The following is a 23,089-nucleotide window of genomic DNA, read 5'->3' as shown; positions in this document are numbered from 1 at the left end:
ACTTATTGAACCGACAAGATTGATGTCCACAAATTTTTCGACTTGCAATTTTGATAATTTTTTTAGTTTCTGCGGTTGAAACAGATGAAAAATAAGAGTATTTTATTTATCTGTATTGGAATAAACAGATAAAAAAAGTAGAAAGTGTTTGATTTTTATATGTTAAGTAAAAATATATTGATATTTTTTTAAAAAATCAACTTTTATAATTGTATAATATATTTAAGGATATTTTTATCTTTTAATATTAAATAGTATTAAGTAGGCCATTTTCACAATTTCCCACAAGTAAATGTGGAATTTTGGTGAGTTTACTAACTCAATTATAGAAGTACCCCTGTTTTAGCTGTGGTGCAAGACGCTGGACTTTTCCCTAAAAACTTCCCTTTCCTTTTCCTTCCATTCTCTCTCCTCGTTTTGTAATCCCTCATTCAACATGACAACAGATTCCATTTCTGCACCAAATCCCAGTTCAACTTCGCTCAACACCGATCATTCGACCAACAAACGCGAAAATGAATTCAACGATTCCAATTCTGCATCCAAAAAATCAAAATACGAGAACGAATTGAAGACCTGTAGTGCCAAAGGTGAAGCATCCAGTACAAGGGGTTCGAAAATTGAAGAAAAGTTGTTCGCAATAGAAGCGGACGCGGCTGAAGATAAGGGCTTGCGTCAAACCATGGAGGACGCTTGGGTTGTTCTCCACGACGCCAGATTGGATTTCACCGGAAAGTTGAGGTACAATATCTATACTTCTCCTCTTTTCATCACTATCACTTTTTGTATTGATTATTATTGTAGGAAATGCGCATAGACTCATAGAATTACTGTTATCGTTGAATTAGTTTTAAAATGAATCATGCAGTACTCCACATTTATTTTATCCTTGCTCGACTTTGAGAATTACTTATTTTGTCGGATGTTTTTGTTTATGCGTGTGTATTCTAATTTTTAAAATCTTTACACGCTCGACTTTTAGGTATGTGCTATTTCTTGTTTACATTCATTTTGTGTGTGCGTGTTTCTTTAGATATTTGAAATATTTACCGAGGCTCTATTTGTTTTTCTCTTTTTCCCATCACTATTTCAAATTTTCAGATGACGCCATTTCTTATTTTATTTATCGATTATAATCGTAAACAATGTATATAGAACTACTTTTTTCTTTTTTTTCTTTTTTTTCTTTTTTTTATTTTCCCCCTGTAATAGTGTAAGATGAGTTAGTAAGTGAAGTTCTTCACATTTATTTTATCGCCACTTGACTTTTGGAATTAGTTATTTATCAGCTTTACTGGGTTTTTGTTCATGTGTGATATTTTGACTTTTTACACCCTCAATTTTAGGTATGTGGTATGTTTTGTATTTCTTTCTTGATTTCTCTGTCTGTAGTTTCTTAAGAAATATTCATGGGCTTCTAATTGCATGTCTGTGCTTTTGTTTTTCAAATTTTGATTTGTTTCTGGATTTTTAGATGTGCACATTTTGCGATATATGATGGCCATGGAGGTCGGTTAGCTGCAGAGTACGCTCAGAAGCATCTTCATGTTAATGTTCTTTCAGCGGGCTTATCACGTGAGTTGGTCTGTTTGTTGAGAATTTAGTGTTGTAATTATAGCTCGACTTTTTATTTTAGAAAACTGCTATATTTTACGTTTCATTTTGTAATTGCCCTTTTACGGTTTGGCATTTAATGAAAATTTTCAGTTGGATGTTAAGTGTTCAAAGAAGGCTATACTCGAAGGTATGCCCTTATTCTAATTTGCATTTAAGATCTAGGTTCAAGGCTATAGGATTAGTTTGAGCACTCAAAGTAACATTTTACCTGATAAGAAGTAATAATTTGAATTCCTGTCTTTCTTTACAGGATTTCGAAAAACTGACGAGGTTCTCCTCCAGGAAAGTGCTGCAGGTATTGTTCATATTCCTTTTCGAAAATTGCTTCTAATGTTTAAATCTATAGAAACTATGATGGCATATGGTTCAAATAATTTAATTTCATCTTGAAGACTTCCAAGTTCGACGTGATCTAGATTGAAGTATTGAACTACTTTCTATACATGAAAACATTACTGTAAATTTTTGACTTTATTTTGAAATGTTATGAATTGAAAAATGTTATTGAACCATGATTGTCTTGTGCGGTACCATTGTGTATTATCATGAGACCTTTTCTTTAATTCATTGTGGCATTAGTGTTTCTCTCTAGAGTAAAAAGTTAAACGAGCTATGCTTGAAGCTTTTGGTTTGGTGTGGAAGGGTCTTAGTAGGCTAATATTCATTCAGAATAAGAACTGCTCTGAGTATTCAATGATTTGAGAAATTACCTTTTTGGGGCTATAGTTAGGTCGCAGATCTTAGTCATAGTTTCTTCTTCTAGAGTCTTTCCCCACCATCTGTATATTTTCTGGATCATACTCTTCATGATCAATAGTTTCTTCTTCTAGAGTCTTTCCCCACCATCTGTATATTTTCTGGATCATACTCTTCATTATCAATAATGTATCAGTATCTTATTAAGCCCCTGTTTGTTTTGGATTAAAATCCAATTAAAATCTCAATTCAAAGGCAACATTAAATTTTAACCACATATTTCAAGGGACCCACAACTTTTCAACCACACATTTCACAAAATTCTATCAAAAATCTAATTTTAATCTCCACCGAACACTCTTTAAAAAAGTGCTTCCAATTTTCGAAGTTTGTATTTCCTTCTACTGTTTTTAATCCTCTGAATATTATCAAATTTTTATTTGTTATTATTAATTGTCTGTTTTTGACTGCCTATGGCTAACTCTTTGTCAAATGCCACAAGCCTGTTAACTTTTTACATTCATCATAGGGGGATGGCAAGATGGTGCTACGGCTGTATGTGTCTGGGTGTTAGGACAAACAGTAAGTTCCATCATGGACTATGCATGAACAAATTTATATTGTTCTCTGCTCTTCTATGACATATATAATCAAATTCAGTTAAAAGTTTCATAATATGCAATCATTCGTGCTCTAATATTTTGATCTGTTGACATTCATCTATCAATTCAACAAGTAAGATCATATATAGAATACATTTCCGGAAGGAAAGAGAGGGAAATTTATCGGGGAATTGAAAAGAATTTTTAATTATTTTAAGAGAGGGAATATTGTGGATAAGTAATACAAAGACTGCTTATTTTGACCTTCGATTGACTCAAAGTCTGCTTTCAAATCACATACAATCAAGGGCGAATCAAGGGCTTAATTCCAATTGTACAGCAAATATCTTTTGTTGTATTTGTTTGTAATTTATTATAAATGAAAGGCCAAATAGACTGAAAGATTATTCAGAAAATTGGTATGGTACCAGAGCCCTAAAATTCTCTCACCTGTGGCTGTCCTTGTGTGTTGTCGGGTTCTACTGTGTTGTCGGCGCTAGTTTCAAACTCTCTAAGGTTGGATTTCAGTCATGGTAGCTTATTTCAGCATCGTCGATGGTCACTGCTTGCACTTCTAGCATCGTCTCAGTGTTCAGGGAGTTGGGCTGTCTTTATGAGTATGAGTTTTGGGCTTGATTTGTTTGGTGGGTTATATTTATTTGGGCTCAATTTGTTGGTGGAATCTAATTTTGTTTGGGCTTAATTTCTGGGGTCTGATTAATTTGGGCTGAAATTCATGATGTCAACTGAGAAAGCTGATGGCAAGGACTATTTTTCATGGGCATTTCACTTTACTGCTAATACACTTCCTATTTATTATCCTTTGATTGATAAAATTATATGATTACCTTTCAAAAAAATATATATACATATTTCCTTAACATAGGGGACCATTACATATTTTTATTTTCGTTTCTCCCCTTATTTGACTTTTTTACTTTTTTTGCTCCCATTTTTCATGATCAATTTAAACTCAGCACCAAACATTAGAGTTGGATACCTGTCTATAAACAACTGTCAAACTAAAGAGTTATCCACTGACATGCTAGACAAGACCACACACACATCAGCTTTCATGTACTCCTCTCTCCCTTAAACTTTAAAATTTTAAAAATGAGGGGAAACTATTGAGATATATATGTATTTTTCTTGTAATTATCTTCATTGGAAACCCAGAGAGATCAAGTTCTGTGGTGAAAATTGAGAGATATCTAAGGAAATAAAAGGTAATGCTCTTCAATTCTTTTTCAAACTATAGCTCTTTTGTCATTTAATGTTTTGGTCTCCTGAAATGGTCTGCAATGTTTCTCTTCCAATATCTTGGACCCAAAAGGGATCCAACTACAAGTCATGCATAGAAAAAAGACCACCTCAAATTAGTCACGCCTGTGGTTTTCTATTATATGCTGATAGGAATTTGGTGCTTTCTTATGAGGAAGGGTTTGAAAGAATAGTTCAAAGGTAACTGTATATGTGCGACATGTCATTTGTTTGTTGTCCTGTACTAGGGCTTGTTAAATCTTTCTGTTAAATGCCATTTAGTTTATTGATAGTTCATAACTTTTTGGTGATTTACATCATGTTATTCATTGGTTTATATTTACTTAGTGTTATATGGATTTTGGGCTTGTCGCATAGCCTTCTACGTGGCATCTTGCTGTCTCTAGTTCTCAAAAAAAAAAAAAAAAAAGAAAGCAATTCCCAGCCCGATTCTTGGTTAATGTTGTTAATATTACTGTAAAATGGCGTGTGGTCTGACCAATCCCAGTTCATTTAGTTTGGACCAGACCTTTGATTTTTGTTTCTCTTACTTTCGTCATGTGGAGTCTGGTAGACTGCATCCCAAGTGTTGCTATTATGATGAAAATAAATCCTAGAAAATTGAAAGAAAGTGTTCCAGTTCTATTGATCTTTAATTTGCTGTAATTTACTTTTTTATTATTCTCTAAATTTCTGTACTGTTATTGTTATATAACCATGGAAGAATCTTTCTTTGGGGATATGAAATATTAGATTAACGACTTTAGTTGATATCTTGAAATATGCATATACATACAAGCATGTAATCATATTTATGTATTTATGTAGCTTGACTGTGTTTGTTAGAAGTAAAATTGTGCCTTGCTTTTGGAAAAATCTTTGTCTGTCTCTTAGATATTATTAGGTTACATATATCTGTCATGAAGGTCTTATAATTTTGTTACTATGTGCTATTTAGGTGTTTGTTGCTAACATTGGAGATGCTAAGGCTGTGGTAGCACGTTCATCTATAGTAGATGGTTCACAGAGTGATTTGGATGGATTAAGCTCATTAAAGGCCATTGTTTTGACACGGGAACACAAAGCCATATATCCACAAGAACGAGCACGCATTCAAAAGGTGAGTACTGTGCTCATTGGTGAAATCTTCTATTTATACATGTAATTTTCTCTCCTTATATGAACTCTATAATTAAGAAATCAGGTCTACTTCTGTAGTCATGATGGAAGGCTACATGATCTATTTTTCCCCCCTCCTTTTCCCTTTCTTCGATGTTTGTGTTTATTTTTAAGACAGGCAATATGAGCTGGATACACTAGCATCCGGATTTCACATTTTGAAATCTAAATTATCCCATGTTTGCTCAAATGGAAGTCTAGTTTGTGTGATGAAATTGTTAAAGCTGATCCATTTCAACCTCCTGATGAATCGTCCGAACTCATTTTCGCCTTACAGAGTTGTGATTCTTTATCCTGAAACTGATGTAGTTAAAAGTGTTACCATATATATTTGGGTTATATTTGGAATAGATAAGATATATTATTTTGGAGATTGCAATTTATTTTTTTCCTTGTATACTATAAGATTGTGTATATATATACAATAGGGCAACACAAAAAGAGGTAGAGAAAATTTTCAGAAATTATTCGAGGTCTTTTGATATGGTATCAGAGCCGTGATTTTTTTCTCGCACCTGGACTCGCGTCGTCTTCTTCGCATCCTCGTTAGTGTGAACTCCGGCCGTGCACGATGGCTCTTTCCGATTCTGGGCTGTGTGGATTCCGACCCTCTGCGTTGCCTCTTTCTGATTCTGGTGGTCCTCTCGAAGCTTTAGATCGGGTCCTTGCCAGTTAGGTTGACGCGACTCCGTTTCTTCAGTCATCGGAGTCGTCATTGGTAGATTTGGCCTCCTCTCTTCTCTGCTCCTCAAGTTCGCACAGGGGTCTTCGGTAATTTGGTTGGCTGGTGACTGTCGGTGGTTTCAGTGGAAAAGGTGAGCGTGTTTTGGGTTTCAAGTGGAATTTTTTTTTTGGATTACGCAGTGTTACAGATTGGACCTTAATTGGTGGGGCCTTTCTTTTCAATTTTTTTCTGGTTTCACTTGGTTGGTTCGGGTTAGTTACTTATATATTTTAGTTGGATAATTTATTGCGTCATGTCGTCGGATAAATTGGAACTATTTTCCATTTGTTTTAATGGGAAAATTACTCAGATTGGGAATTTCAATTTTAATTATTTGTCAAAGGAAAAGAGTTATAGGATCATCTTGATGGAAGTGATCCGCCCCCTAAAGATGATAAAGAGGCTTTGTCTAAATGGAAGATCAAGGATGCTTGGGTTATAGCCTCTCTTAGCTCAGTTGAACCTCATCTGGTTCTCAACCTACGACCTTACAAGACTACTACTGAAATGTGGGATTACCTTAGTAAGGTTTACAAAAAGGACAACACGGCCCATCGATTTCAGTTGGAATATGAGTTGGCTAATTTTACATGGGAGTCTCTCCATTGAGAAATATTTTTCTGGTTTCCAAAATCTTTGGTCTGAATATTCCGATATTGTTTATGCTAATGTTCCTATTGCGGTTCTATCTGCCGTTCAGACAGTGCACGAGACAAGCAAAAGGGATCAATTCTGTTACCGTATATATTTGGGTTATATTTGGAATAGATTAGATATACTATTTTGGAGATTGCAATTTATTTATTTCCTTGTATATTATAAGATTGTGTATATATATGCAATAGGGCAACACAAAAAGAGGTAGAGAAATTTTTCAGAAATTATTTGAGGTTTTTTGATAAAAAGACCTCAAAAAGTTTCCCTCCCCTGGTCAAAATCATATCATCAACAACGATTAAGATAATGACTCTTTTAGAACCTTGGAATTGGATTACACACGTGGAGGTATCAGCCTGCGTAGCCAGAAATCCCCACTGTCATAGAGTGGACTCAGCTTATGAAACCACACCCCACCCTAGGCACCTGCTTGAAACCATAGAGGGCTTTCTTGAGCTTGCATATATTCTGTGGGCAATGAGAATCATTAATCCCTGTGGTTGAGTACATACACAGTTTCATACAAATCACTGTTCAAGAAGCATTGTGTACTTCCAAGCCCCACAGTCTCTAAACACTCCATTTGTTAAGTTCTTGTGTAAGAACAATCTGTATTCAATGTGCTTAAGGTTTCAAAATAATCAATGCCGTAGGTTAATGAAACCCCTTGGCAACTGGTAGCTTTATATGCCTATTTGCAACCCATAATACAAGCATCATATAGTGGAGGAACAAAATTCCAAGTGTTAATTTTGAACAAAGGGATCTTACTGTAGGGGTATTTCGGCCTGTCGCTCCTTACAACTGCTAATCTCCTTAAAGTTTTGAGGTCCTCTTGGGGTAGACCAACATCATCTTAGTAGAAAAGGGCCTTTGTCTTAGAGTGCCCTGCCTTGGCTTGAGCATAGGTAATTGTTGCCTTAGTTATAGTTAAATACATCTTGAGCAGTTAACATGCAGGTGGTGTTACTGATGGAAGTGACTCATGTAGGTTGAACTGATGGATCTTTGGCCTGAAATAGACTCTATATTGGTGTGAATTAAGCTAGGAGGATTCGGTGAGTGATCACAAAGTGGAGGATTAACATTTAGAGTAGACATAATCGCTCAATTTATTGATTTATGGGATGGACTTCAAACGTGAGACGATACCATTCTAGGATTTGAATCTTGAGGTAAAGGGAATGCATTGAATTTGCTCCACCAATGTATTTGAGTATGATCATGGACCGATTGTGTTTAGAAGTGAAAATTTGTTTCAGGAAATACAACATGTCTACAGACAGAGAGTCTTTTTGTAGTAGTCTAAAGACGCAAGTGTATATGCTGATTTTGTTAATTGGCTTGAGTAACCTCAGTTGAGGTTTGCTTCTCGTTTAATAAATCTCCTATGCTTGGAAGGCAGGATAGAATCAAATCTCCTATTTTAGGAATAAGAGTATATTTGGACATGAACTAGTGGCTATAGTCAGATAGCTTTGGTAAAGACATCAACTGTTTGCTTTTTGGTGGAGATGTGAGGTACATAAATCCCATGGCGATGGCAATCTATCTCAATATGTTTGGTACGCTCATTGAAAATCATATTACTTGCAATCTGAATAACACATGTATTAGCAACATGAGGAGTAGTGGGATAAACGTGGGGAACGCCAATTTCTCCTAACAAACCTTGATGCGATAAGATTCCGAAATTAGATGACATGGCCCGATATTTAAACTCAGTGGAAGACTTGAGTTGCTGGCTTGCTTCTTACGTTTCCAAGAAATATGACCACCACCAAGAAAAATACACCAACCGATGATAGAAGGATGAGTATACTAGCCTAATTTGCATCACTATATTTCACCAAACTTGAAGTTTCAAAAGGAAAGAACAAACTGTGTGGCCATAGGTACCTTTGAGATAGTGACAAGGACGACAAATAGAAACCAAATGGGTTTGGCATGTAGCTTACATAAACTGATTGATTTGTTGGACAAAAAAAATAAAAAAAAAATATACCATGTCTCATAATGGTCAAATAATTCAAGTTCTTCACCAACTGTCGATACATCAAAGGATCAGATAAGGGGTGCCGCCCTCTTTACTCAATTTCAAATGGTCAAATTGTTGTCTCGAAGATCGCCTAAGGCAAGAAGCTCTTGTGTATACTAATGCAAGTGCAAAAGCGTGTTCTTACAACAATGTCGTACCTTAAGTTTAAGAAAATATTGACTAGGTCCAAGATCTTTCGTATGAAACAAGGATTTGAGTTGTAGTTGGAGTTGTTCAATCTACTATAGATCAGACCTTATAATACTGTAACAATATCATCAACATATATAAGTTGTATAACAATTCTAGTAGCAGTCATGCTAAAAAAGAGGAGTTATTGACTTTTAGTAAAAGTGAATCCAGAAGAGTAGTATGAATTTTTGAATCACGCCCATGGTGCTTGCTTTCTTTGAACTATAGAAAGAGCGCTTTAAGCAACAAACCTCATTATTAGAATGAGAAACATGCTAGGAGGAGTCATAAAGATTTCTTTCTTCATATCACCATGTAAAAATGCATTCTTCACATCCATTTGATGAAGTAACCATCCTTTCAAGGCAACAATAACAATAATAGGTGGACAATAGCCATTTTGGTCGTAGTAGCAAATGTTTCCTTGTAATCAAAACCATACTCATGGCAATTTTTGAGTGCTACCAAATGAGCTTTATAAACCTTAATAGAGCTATCAACATGCAACTTGGTGTAAAGCTATGTATGCCTAAAAAGCTTAACTCGAGTAGGCTAAAAAAAATGTCCCAAGTATGATTTTCTTGAAGAGCTTGAAGTACATCTTGCCTAGTTTCTCACTAACACTCTCGAGTAGAAGCCTAAGAGTAAAAGTTAGGCACAGAAGTAGCATCAAGAGTAGACTGAAGAGTATAATGAGAAAACCGATATCTATTAGGATTTTGTGAACCCGAGCAGAATCACAAGGCTCATGCAAGACTAGATCAAACTTTGATTCAAAGATAGGTGTTGACAAAGGGCATCATCGTTGACATACAAGACCTGGTTGAATGCAATTAGACTGACCATTAAAAGAAGGGAGAAAGTTGAAGAAATAGGATTGGGACGGGATCAAATAATATAGATTTTCAAAGAAGACCACATATAGAGGGATATGAAGCTTGTTAGTATCTGCATTATACACACAAATCCTTTTATAAGAATTACCATAACGAATGAAAGTACACTTAACCACTTGATTCGGAAGTTTATGAAGTTGAGGAGGTAAGTGAATAAAGCAATGTCACCAAAGACACGAATATAATTATAGTGAGGAATGCCAAATCAACAAGAACACGGAGAATCAAATGTAAAGTAGGGCACGCCTATTCAAATTTACGGTCGTAGATAATGCTTCTACCTAAAACCTAGGAGGTACAAAGGATTAAAGCATCAAGTTATAAATCACATCCAAAAGATCGATTCTTACACTCTGCTGCTCCATTCTGTTAGGGGTAGGGAGACATGAACACGGGGAGAGGATGCCCTATTGTAGAAAAGAACAAAAACCCGAGATATGTTCTTATAAGATTTTAATATATGCATAAAATTGAGTTTTCACGTAGGGGAAAAAAGAAGCTTGGAAGGTGGAAACCACATCAGCTTTAGAATGAAGAAAATAGACTTGAATGAAACGGCTATAATCATTAATAAATATCACAATGTACATGTAATGAGCATTTGAAAGAACATAACTTACACCCCAAATATCATTATGAATGACCTCAAAGCATGTGGAAACACAATTACCTTGGTGGGGAAAACGTAAAGATTTGTTTTTGCCAAGCGCACAAGATGCACAATTAGTTAAAGTTCCATGTTTCACAATGTGTCAAAATAAAAGAATTGGCAAGACCTAATTTTTTATGCCAACGATGGTTATTATTAACTGTAGAACAACTGATATTAACTGAATGAGGAACAAAAAATGACTGGAATTTTAGGCCCTGTCGCTATCATTTGCCCCGACATTTGATATGCACGCGTTTACTATCACGATCAGAGTGAATAGCACAATTATCTTCTACCAATTGCCTGCCCTAGTGAGATTAAATTGGTAGATAAATGAAGAGATACAAAAACATCAGTGGATGAAGACCCTAAATAATCGACTGCAGTTACAAAAAGGGTATTTCCATTGGCTACCTGAATATGCTACTTAACGTCATACTTATGAACATCATGCAAAGTTTCCAATTTCCAAGTCATGTGATTGGAAGCCACATAGTCAATTAACCAAGAGAGGTAAGAATGTGGCTTATCATGTAGACTAAAAGCAAAGAGAGCTTAAACAATCATATGTTGAACTTGCTCGGGTGTAAGAGCGGAAAAACCAGGTACAGTAAGTTGGTTGGAAGCAACGGTCATAGCAGTGTGGAAGAGAGAATTGATTCTGATATTGTATACGGCAGTCCTTAATGATATGACCTTTTTTGTAATAGTTGCAGAACTTCTTGCTGCAATATTTAGCAATGCGTACAAAATCCTTACACTACAATACTGTGACTGCGATTTGGATTGTCCTTTACCTCAAGCAACATAGACCACAGTGATCATTTCAGTAATAATAGTATCTTGATTTGATTATGTTCAAGGAGGTGAGATGTTCACACAAGATTTTTCGAAGGATGTGATATGTTTGAGATTGATTAACCAAACTCATACACTTTCAAACTCAGACCACAACTTCATCAAAAAATTGATCTCGTTGACTTTCAGAATGAACCTCTTGCAGGGAACCTTAGATTGCACCAACCTAGAATAATCACTTTATAAATTAAAAAATCCAAAGTAAAATATTTCAATAGACATATTTCGTTGACGATAGTTGCCGAGGTCTATCTCCAATTGAATATTTTGGGTAGAATTATCTTGATGCATCGAAAGTAATTTCATGTATTTCCTTGACAGTAGTGAATGAACGAATATTGTTGATCTAATGTGGCTTAACAAAAATGAGTAGCCAAGAAACAATCTAGGCTTCCTTCCATTCCCATGAACTAAGTTCCTTGGGATCAATCATAGTAGGAGAGGACTCATCCAAATGATTCCAAAGTTCCTTCCCATTTACAAGCATTCTGAACTGGAATTTCCTACTGGCATAACTTTTGCCATTAAAATGAACTGTGGATCTTCTCCCGACATAATATTGCTGAAATTGACTCAAATTATAACAGCCCAAACACTCGACATTTATCACAAATCAGTTACCCAAATCGCAGGCGATAGCTTCAGCAAGGGATTGCCTCCAAAAATGCTTACTGAACCACAAATGTCAGCTTCCTCAAAGGAAATTGCTGACTGTTCCAGAAAAACAGCGACAAATGCCGGCTGCTTTCAAGAAATTTAGGTTGTCTCAAATACAAAACTGACCCTTCAAGATGCGCACAGAAAGTGAAGAACTGAAGAAACCAGGAAGTATACTGGAGAAATCATAACTTTCGAGAAAAGAAGTTATCTAAATAAGGGGCTCTGTTACCATGTTAATTGGTTTGAATGACCTCAATTGAGGTTTGCTTCTAATCCAATAATCAAACTACAGCCTCTAAATAATGTAAATTACAGATAAATTTCCTACATTAGAATGGTATAATTATGTGCAATAATAGTATCAAATCTTCTATATTAGGAAGAATATAGAATCAGGTCTCCAATATTAGAAGTAGAGTGTGCTCGGACTGCTCATTGACAAATTTGAAGTCTCTTGGTTGTTTATTGTAGTTTATGCTGATTTTGGGGTCAAATGAATGGAAAACAGGAACAGCAATTGCCTGTAGGTTGGTGTAAGTTGGAAACATATGATGCAATTTTCAAAAGGAAACTTCAGTTTCATGTAAGTGTAGTGGGAGAAAGAAGACTGATCAAATAAAAATTTGGAGAGGATGCGTAAGGCCAATAATTTAAGGGCACAAGTTAATAGCAGCTTGTCTATTTCTTCATTCAATTCAACCATTATGCTGTGAAGTATATGGACAAGATACTTGATGTTGGATACCAAGTTTTACTTTGATCAGCACGTTCAATGAGTGTTTGATTAAGTTAAAGTGATATGGAACTGTACATCTGGAACGGGGGATTTGTAGGTGAAATCTAAGAGATTGTTTTTGATTCCATGGCTGATCGATTAGCTCTAATACCAAGATGAAGTATAGATTTTTTGAGATAGATGAACAAAATGCAGATTGTAACACAGGATTTGTATACAGAGAATTGGGGATGATGGCCGAAGTTTCTGGCAATGGAATGGGGAAAATGAATTGCAGTATATATGCATATACACACATCTAAGTAATAGGCATGTTCGAAAAACATAATTATACAATACAAGAAATATGACTATGGTATAAAACATAAAGATAAAGAATGCACAACTCACACACATCTTAATCCAACAAAATCTATTACAAGTTGCACATAAACTTATTTATTGGAGGACCAAGTGTTATCTGCCAGTAGAATGCTATGATTTACAATTGTCTTTATTTAAAGATTTATTGCAACTTATCTATTCCATGTCTATCTATAAACATAGTTATGTTTATCCATTCTTTTGCTAATATAATATAGTTGCTTATTCTGTAGGCTGGTGGATCTGTAAGTTCTAATGGACGACTTCAGGGGCGGCTTGAAGTTTCTAGAGCTTTCGGTGATCGGCAGTTCAAGAAGGTTCTGCTAGCCTCTTTCTTTTTCTTTTGTTTTTCTTTCCCTATAACCCATTGTTTCTCCCATGTTACTTCCTCGTATCACGTGTTTCAGTCTGTTACTTCTATATTCTGGACATTTTGCTTCTATTTCATCTCCTTCCCTTCTGGGATTGAGGAAGGACAGTTGGAGTGGCATTTGATACTCGAGCTACTATGATTATTCTCGGATTAGCACTGAGGAACATCTTTCTTTGTTTGAAATTCTAATGATTGGTAGAATGCCTAGAGCTTTCCTGAGGTGTTGCATTTCGATTCACACTGGTCTTGGACATACCGGACGGATTAATAAAAGATTGGAAAGTAAAAAGCAAATAATGTAGATCTTGTTGTCTGGGAATCCTCAATATGTTTCAAAGAATCTATTTTTCTCTTTATTACATGCTTATATAAGAGGACAATGTAAATTTTTCAGGTTGGTGTTGTTGCAACCCCAGATGTTCATTCATTTGACCTGACTCAGAGAGATCACTTCATGATTCTTGGCTGTGATGGCTTGTGGGGGGTATAGCTCCAATCTATTAATTTGTGTTTGTGCTAGATCTAGTCTTCAAATCTTTCTTTTCAATTTTTTACTATTACGAATTGGATTTTTCTCCGACTTTTAGGTGTTTGGACCTAGTGATGCTGTTCAATTTGTCCACAAATCATTGAAGGTTTGTCAACATTTATGTGCATTTTATATTTTATTTTATTTTGGGTCTTGGATTAGGATGCAGCAAACTGACTGCGGTTATTCCAACCCACCCATGCTTAAAATTAAACAGCAAGTAAAAGAAGAGACAGGGACTTCACCAGCACTGTATTCACTATTCAGAAAATTTTCCATAAGTTGCTAATAATTCCCATCTATGGGGACAGTTTCTTAGAAATGCATTTAAGAATTCATCTGATCTGAGTTTTTCTGTCTTCTTTCTTGAAATATGTGATTTTGTAGTATTAATGTAACAAAATTAATTTGTATTAACATATATTTTTCACGTTTAAGTTGTGGACTCATATTAGTAATGTCTATTATAATTCTATCAACCTGGGGAACTTTTTCCATGTAAAACCATAAAATTTCTCAAAGGCATGGGGTGGGCATTTGGTTGGCTACAATTTCTCAATAGAGAATTTAAAGGAAGAATGTGAAGGCTTTACTCTGTTGTACCATGTATAACAAATTACATTGGTGACAGGAGGGCTTACCAGCTGCAGCAGTAAGTCGCCGGCTTGTACGAGAAGCTGTCCGTGAGCGCCATTGCAAAGATAACTGCACAGCAGTTGTCATTACATTCCGAAAGGTCCAGTGAAAACTATCAACATTGTTTTGAATCTTACTGACCTGCGTCCCATGATCAAGGTGGGTGGATTTGTTCTTGCATATTTATTGTTCAATGAATGTATCTTCTGTGGTATTGTTCCATTTTGGATCATGACTTGAAAATGCCACAGAAGTTTGTGATGTGTAACTTGCTGCTTGTTGGATATTGTGATGTGACCGTGTCATATTGGCATCCCATTTTCTTTATTCTTTCTATTGTAGGATTTTTATCTGCACTGGATCATAAATTATTTTCACCCGTAAATGTCTGTTGATTGATTTTCAGAACAATGTTTGCTGTGCAGTTATATCTCGTGATGTTTTGCCATAAAAATTACATCATTTGTAAACTCCTCTAGCCGAAAGTCTATCTCGTAATAATTGAAATCTTATCACATAAGTGCATATCCCTTTTTTTTTTTTTTTTTTTTTTTTTTTAAATTGGAACAAGTTAGACTATATTCTTCATGATTATTGACAAGATATAGGCAGGGCTTCTGTTATTACGGGCATTGACATCTTATTAATGAAGGAATAAAATCATTTTTACTGTGATTAAATCTAAACATGAAGATTTCATGAGGATGCAACGTTGCTGATTTCAATAAAGTCTGTAGTGTTTGGCTAAGCTTTCAAAATAAGTTTATGTGAAATAAGTAAACTTCTCTCATCCCTCATTGTGTAAAGCTTAATGACTTTCTTCCTCAACCCTCTAATGAGGTTCCCATCTGAGAGGTAATTTTGTCATGGCTTTGTACACGTGGATGCCTGGTTTGTAGACAGTAGTGGTGTATTCCCTCATGCTTTATTACTTGGATTATTCTTGTTGTACATTGGTGTGTACATAATGGACACCCTTATGTACATGCCAATGTACGTGTAGCAAAGTCCTTATTACTTAGCCTAATCCTCAAGGTAGGAAAGAACGAAGCAAGAGTGCTAAGAGAGATAATAAGCTGCGCTTTACTTCGGGTGAGTGCTTTTTCTGTGTATATTTGGCATTATTTTGATACAAATTTAAATGAAATTATGTCATTATACTCAAAAGTTATTTTATTTAGAAGTAAGAAAAAGTTAAAAGTTCGGTGTAAACATAGGAAACCATGTTTACAACTCTCAGCTTGAAAGTCTTAATTCTATCCATAAAACCACAATTTCTAATGAATGAATTTGGATTTGTAGTACTAATTTTTAATTATTTTGTACTGATCCTGCATTTTATGTTTTGATTGTTTGGATCTGTATAATGATTAAAATATGTATGTTCAGAAGAGGAATCCATTTGATGGATGTGAATTTGGGATAGAAAATGAACGGATACAAGGGATGTATCTGTCAGAGATGTTGTATCTCATGCATGAACCTTGTATTGTCAACTGTCCAATGAACAGACAATCAAAACTCTCTTTTTTGTTTCTTCTCTGTTTATTTTGGGTGTTAAAAAAAGATTGGGTTAAATACTGAAATGTATCGCTTAAATTACCAAACCTTTAGCATAGATGATGACCAACTTATAATGTTTTGGTTACATCATCGTATATGTAGCCGTTAGTCGATTTAGCAGATGTTTAGACTGTCATGGCAGATGGTCTTAAATGTTTGGTAAAATAATTTTTAGTCTATTTTATCATTTATTAAAAAGTCTTAAATGCCATTCATTTGAAATTTCTAATATATACAATTTCAAACCAAAATTTACCAAATTCGCCTAACGTGAATTCATACTTTCATTCTCACTTTTAATACTCAAAACGAACAAAAAAATGGCATGCTACCTTTTTAAATGACAGTGTCGTTTTAACAAATTTTAGGTTCGTTTAACTTTATTTTCTCTTGTATCCACATTCAAATTAACGAAAAACAAGTTTTAACTATATCTGTAGTGAAATTCAAAGTTCATGATCAAAAATGACATGATGTCGTTATAAATAATTTGATAATGTTTATACTAATTTTGTATTTATTTCATTTTATATTCTTTCGTACCGCACATGAAATTGAAATTAGAAAAGTTGTCACTACATTTAGAGTGAAATGGAGACCCATTACAAAAATGGCAAGTTGTCGTTTTAAATGATTTGGTGTCGTTTAAACTAATTACTTATCTGTTTCACATTATTATCACCCACATTTACATGAAAATGAGTGAATGTAAATTTTCATTACATTTGAACAACAATGTTGATACGAAGTTCAGGCGATAATGACCAAAATTATCGTTAGGGGAGTAAACTACACTATATTTAAATACAAAGAAGGTAATTAATCGAAGTTTCATTATATTACAATTATGAGATAAGTTACTGAACAAATTAGCTTATTTAACTTATGTAAAATTTCTAAGATTTTTTAAGATATGATCGTCTAATTTTGGAGTGAAATCGAGACTTCTAACAGAAAATGATATGTTGTCATTTTAAATAGTTGGATATTATTTAAATTATTTGTGTTCATTTTACTTCATGTTTACTTGTATATATATGAAGATGATCGAAATCAAGTTTTCACTACGTTTGAATATCATGACATTTAAAAAGTCCACCCGACAGTGATCCGTAATATTTTTTCGTGAGTAAACTACACTAAATTTCACTATGAAATAAAGTAACCTAAGTTCAATTTTATATCATTTAAGAGATAAGATACCTAACAAATTAACTTGTTTAACTTGTATGAGTCTTCCAAAATGTTTCAAGATATGATGAAATTTCTCCATAATTCAAAATGGCAGGCTGTCATTTTAAATGGCTAGGTACCATTTCAATTATTTTTATGTTTGTTTTACTTTATATTTACTCGTGTCCATAGAAAAATGAATGAATGCAAGCTTTCATTGCATTTCAATACCAAGATCGATAAAAATAAATTCACCTGATAATGATCAACAACATTGTTCCACAAGTGAACTGTACTTAGTGATGGCAAAAAAAACCTGGCACGTCCCCGAATGGGGCAAAAAAAACCTGCCCCGATGGAATGGCGGGGAGGGGGCAGGCAGGATGGGGCGTCTCGTCAAGGGGCACGAGGCTAGGCGGGGTGGGGGTGCCTCGCCCCGTGAATTTTTTTTTTTTTTAATTTCAAGTTATATTATTATTAGATAATAAAATACAAATGTAAAATTTTAATTAATTAAAAAAGAAATAAAATTTAGTCAAAACGTAATTTTATTTGAAATTGTTTAATTTTTAACATTGTTTATTTCAAGTGTTTATTTTGAATTTTAAAATTTTGAATTTATATTTTATTCTCTAATAATAACATAATTTGAAATTTAAAAAAAAAATAAATGGGGCGGGTCATAGGGAGCGGCGAGGCGGGGGTGCCCTGCCCCACTGTCATCCCTAACTGTACTAGACTTCACTACGAACAAAGGAGAGTATCATAAATTTCATTATATTTCAATTTTAGATAAGATAGTCAAAATCTTAATTTGTTTAACTTCATTAAGTTTTCTGAGACGTTCAAAAATATGATCGAATAGTTTAAAGTGAAATCAAGATCTCGCGACCCAAAATGGCATCCTAATATTTTAAGCTACTAGATGTCATTTCAATTAGTTTAGCATTCATTTCACTTTATATTTATATAAAAATTAAAAGATTTTTTAACTATATTTGAATACCAAGTTCAATACACAAGTTCGATACAAAGTTCATCCAATAGTGACCAACAATAGTATTTCATAAATAACTTACACTCTACTTCACTACGAGTAAACCTAAGTAATACAAATTTCATTATATTCCAATTGTGAGATAAAATACTCAACAAATTAGATAGTTGAACATAGACAAGTCTTCTAAGATGTTTCAAACAATGATCGACTAGTTTTGGAGTGAGATCAAGACACCATGATCTAAAACGATGTTATCTCCTTTTAACTAATTATGTGTTTTTCACTTTAAGTGAACGAATGTAAGTTTTCATTATATTTGGACACCAATGTCGATACAAAGTTCACGCAATAATAACCAAAACTATTGTTCCATGAGCAAACTACGCTAGACTTAACTACGAATGAAGGTAAGCAACCCAAATTCTACTATTTTCCAATTTTGAAATAAGATACTCATCAAATTAGTTTATTTAACTTGTATGAAGCGAGATCGGAGTAGGAAGACCATGAGCGGTGAAGTTCTTTTCCCATGAAGAAAGGCCTAGTCGAAGTAGAGGTACTTATGGCAGTCTGCTAAGATGTTCCAAGCTATGATCGACTAGGTTTGAAGTAAAACTGATACCACGTGACCCAAAACAGTATATACTGTATATTATCGTTTAAACGATTGGGTGGCGTTCCAACTATTTTTGTGTTCTTTCACTTTGTGTTCACTCTTATCCATATAAAAATAAACGAATGCAAGCTTTCACTACATTTGGATACCAAGATCGATGTAAAAGTTCACCAATAGAAATTAATGATATTGTCCCGTTAGTAAATTACACTAGATTTTGTTAAGAACGAAGGTAAGTAACCAAAATATTATTATATTTCAATTATGAGATAAGATACTCAACAAATTAGCTTGTTTAACTTGTATAAATCTTCTAAGATGTTTCAAAATATGATTAACTCATTTTGGAGTGAAATCGAGACCCCGGGATCTAAAGCGACATGCAGTCGTTTTAACTATTTTTTATTCGTTTCACTTTATATTCACTCGCATATAAAAATGAACGCGTGAAAATTTTCATTGTATTTAAATGTGAAGATCGATACAAAAGTTCATCCGATAGTGAGTAACAATACTGTTCTGTGAGTAAATTAAAATAAACTTTATTATGAAAAAAACACAATTTTCATTATATTTTAATTATGAGATAAGATACTCAACAAATTATAGTGAGTCACTTTATTATTCGGCTGGAAACTATACTACATTTCATTTGACAATAAAGAAAAACATAAATGGCAAGTGTAGTATGCAAAACATAACACGTGTAGTCGTTCAATATGTACAAAACATGTATGATGTTTAAAACACTGTTTTACTAATTTCGAAGTGAAATTGAAACCTCGTGACCTAAAATGGCATCTGGTCATTTTAAAAATATGATTGTTATTTATGGTTTAGAGTATATGATTTTAGGTTTTGGGCTTAGGGTATAGGGTTTGGGGTATATGGTTTTAATGTATGATTGCCATTTAATTTTTCAACATGTATAGTCTTGTACGATGTTCCAAACATTATTTTACTAGTTTTGAAGTGAAATCGAGACTTCTTCACCCAAAATGGGATATTGTCGTGTTACTCGTAAAGGTGTCATTTAGGGTATAGTGTATACAAGAACATCGATCGTGTAATCATTCAACGTGTATAAGTGAAATCAAGACCCTACTACCCAGAACGACGTGTGGTCATTTTACAAATATGACTACTGTTTAGGGTATACAAAAACATACCATGTTTTGGACTGAAATCAACCTATTACCTAAAATGGTGCAGGAACATTTTAGTCATATGATTGCCATTTTTTCTAATTCGGTATTCAATTCACATCTTTTTTATTCATTCAACCCAGGTAAGTTATCTATGATATTCCAATATTTGTTTTGCAATGAAACATTGTCGTTTTAAACGTATTACTATTGTTTTTCAAATTGGGTGAATTTGTGTAGTTAGTTAATAGTAGTCTGTTTTTCCACCGCATAAATATATAAGCTGTCATGAAAATCTGCAACTCCGTTTCAACCTTAACCGCTTCAATATTTGAATAAAACATCCATGCGATGAAAAATATAGCAAAATTTCATAGCAAGACTAATTAGCATCCATACACTGGGTCCCTAATCAATTATAAAAAATCAATACTAACTAGACAAAATTAGTATCCATGCACATATTTTCCAACTAAATCATAAAAAACGCTACCACTTAGATAAAATTAGCATCTAAGTCCTATGTTCTCCGACTACAAAGACGTGAAAATATATTACATAGGCCCAAATCTGCATAAGATTCAAAATATTACAATCTAAATTAAATGAATAATAAAATGTAATTTTAAGAGTATAACTTACAAGGCAAGTAAAAATCCATAAATTGAATATGAATATTTCTCATTATTTATCAAGTATGACTTCACCCAGAATCTCCAATTTCTCATGAATATATCTATTGTACGGCCAAAAGCCTTTCTTCCCCAAAGATAACTATTAAAAGCCTCTAAGTCATCAACCATTGATAAGTGTTTTAAATTTATGTACGTGTAGTTTTCTTTGAACAGTAATATCGTTTCCAAAATATATACAAGCCCCACCTTGTACTTGTCTTTCATACACACTTTGCGACTTTTAATAGCTTCCTTCAAATTGTACACCATTATCCCTTTGTTACATTTTTAAAGTATTTCTTTACCAATCTATCATTAGTCACAATATGGGGCTCCGACGAAAGCTCCTCACTAGTTCTCAACCTCATTATCAATGAGAACTCGTATAATGAAAATCATGTTGGCTTACCACAAATTGAAAATCAGATTTTAATTTTTTTTATGGTTACAATCATTCTCATTACAAGTTGGTGAACTAGCTGGGCTCTAAAATGGGTATATGTTCCATTCGATATAGTTGTTCAAAACAAGATTTTATCAACATTTCTCGATGAACATTATCTTACATTTCCTAAACATAGTCAAGTTTTTTAAGAGAACACTCTTGCGAAGGCCTGCTTATAATTATATCTTCAATGAGAATCACATACTCAAATGAGTGTTCCATTTCTATAATGAAAAACATAAAAAGAACATGTTAAGTTATCAATGAACAAATATGAAGACTTTACAGTGATACCTAGTACTTTTCAAAAAAGATAAAACGGGAAGGAGACATATTCAGAATTACTTAAATGGCAGGATGCCATTTCAGAATTAGATAAACTCCAAAGTGCCATTTTGAGAACTAGATGAACTTTAGGATGCCATACAGGAAAATTTGGCAACTAACATATCAAATATCACAAGTTCAACCAAGTAAATGCGTTTATATCATAGAAAAACACGCAAAATACTACCATATCTTCGTTACAGTCAAAAAACACGATCATTTATTACTCTACTGTGTTTCATTTGATGCAAACCTCTTGGATCCAACACATCACAATAGAAAAAGCCACATTATAGGAGGGAAAATAGTTCATCCATGTCTCAATGACAAGCAAATACCACAATACACTATAAATGTTCATCAAAGAATAGTTACGAGAAAGTATTTCGTGAAACCTTAAGAAAATGAATGAGCTCAAAATCTCATATCTTATCTCTCTCCATAATCAGCGATGTCCAAAACCTTTAAGAAGACACTTGGTTAAATAATACAAAATAGTGCCAATTTACTAAGACTTCAAGGATATCACAGAATATTCATTTCATTACACTAACATTGCAACAAACGTGATATTTAAATATTTTCAGCAAGCAAATACTTAAAAATTTAATTTCTAATAGCAATTTTTATTAAATTGCCATCTTTGCTTTCAATTATCATCTCCACAAGAATAAGAATCCAAAAGAATCATAACTCGTTGTGAAAAAATTATCATATGTCAAAGAACATAAAACCTTTGTAGCCATTTTCGATCCGCTCTCTTCAATCAAATTATCAAAAACCCAAAGATCTTATAAACCTCAACCCTTTTCGTATACTCAAATTCCAAATACAATAGTATTTTCTTCTACTATAATTCTATGACCACCATTTAAAACTACAATCTATGAAAATTCTGAATTGCCAACGAAGATGCACAAAAGTCATTCCACAGCCCATAGATGCCAAGAAAATGAAACAATCCAAGTTCTGATAATTTTATTTAAAAATTTCAAGCAGCAGAAATTGACACAATCATCCCCTTCCATATTTACATAATTCACCACAAATACCCCTTAATTTAACCTCCTTTGGTTAATTACAATACCAAAGTACAAGAAACGTGAATTAAATAAAGGTCCAAACAAGTCCATTCTATCAGTATAGTTCTTATTGGCACAAATTTCTCTAAAAAAAAAAAATCCACATAAAATCTTAGTGAAAATGAAAATTTGAGGAAACATTCATACATGCAGGGACGGATCCAGGATTGGATCCAAGACTGGGCTACAAAATTTCAAACTGGGCTACTATGCCAAAAAAAAAAAAAAATTTACACAAAAAAACTGATTTTTTTACCAAAAAAAAAATAAAAATAAAAAATATCTTAAAAAAAGCTATTGGCCCTGAGAGGGGGGGGGGGAAATAAATAAAAATAAAAATAAAAATTCTAAACTCATTTTCTCAAAAAAAAAAAAAAAACCCAAAAAAAAAGTTTG

General features: G+C 33.7%; 1 protein-coding gene across 2 annotated transcripts; it reads left to right on the top strand.

The window, feature by feature from the left end:
• The first annotated feature begins 336 nt into the window (after nt 1–336).
• Nucleotides 337–15,125, top strand: LOC111372108 (probable protein phosphatase 2C 8). 2 transcript variants are annotated; one of them, XM_022994279.1, is made up of 10 exons: nt 337–741; nt 1,475–1,583; nt 1,708–1,744; nt 1,868–1,912; nt 2,843–2,895; nt 5,134–5,295; nt 13,364–13,447; nt 13,898–13,987; nt 14,091–14,138; nt 14,664–15,125. In XM_022994279.1, exons 1-10 carry the CDS (start codon nt 437–439, stop codon nt 14,775–14,777), a joined length of 1,047 nt encoding a protein of 348 aa, XP_022850047.1. In that variant the 5' UTR covers nt 337–436; the 3' UTR covers nt 14,778–15,125. The 2 variants fall into 2 exon arrangements, with proteins under 2 accessions (XP_022850047.1, XP_022850048.1); XM_022994280.1 differs by having other exon boundaries at nt 341–741; nt 1,475–1,575.
• The last annotated feature ends 7,964 nt before the right edge of the window (nt 15,126–23,089 follow it).

Source organism: Olea europaea, chromosome 23 (assembly GCF_002742605.1).
Source record: "Olea europaea var. sylvestris chromosome 23, O_europaea_v1, whole genome shotgun sequence".
Taxonomy (NCBI): Eukaryota; Viridiplantae; Streptophyta; class Magnoliopsida; order Lamiales; family Oleaceae; genus Olea; species Olea europaea.
Note: the sequence above shows the minus strand (reverse complement) of the source record. Positions and strands in the feature narration are given on the sequence as shown.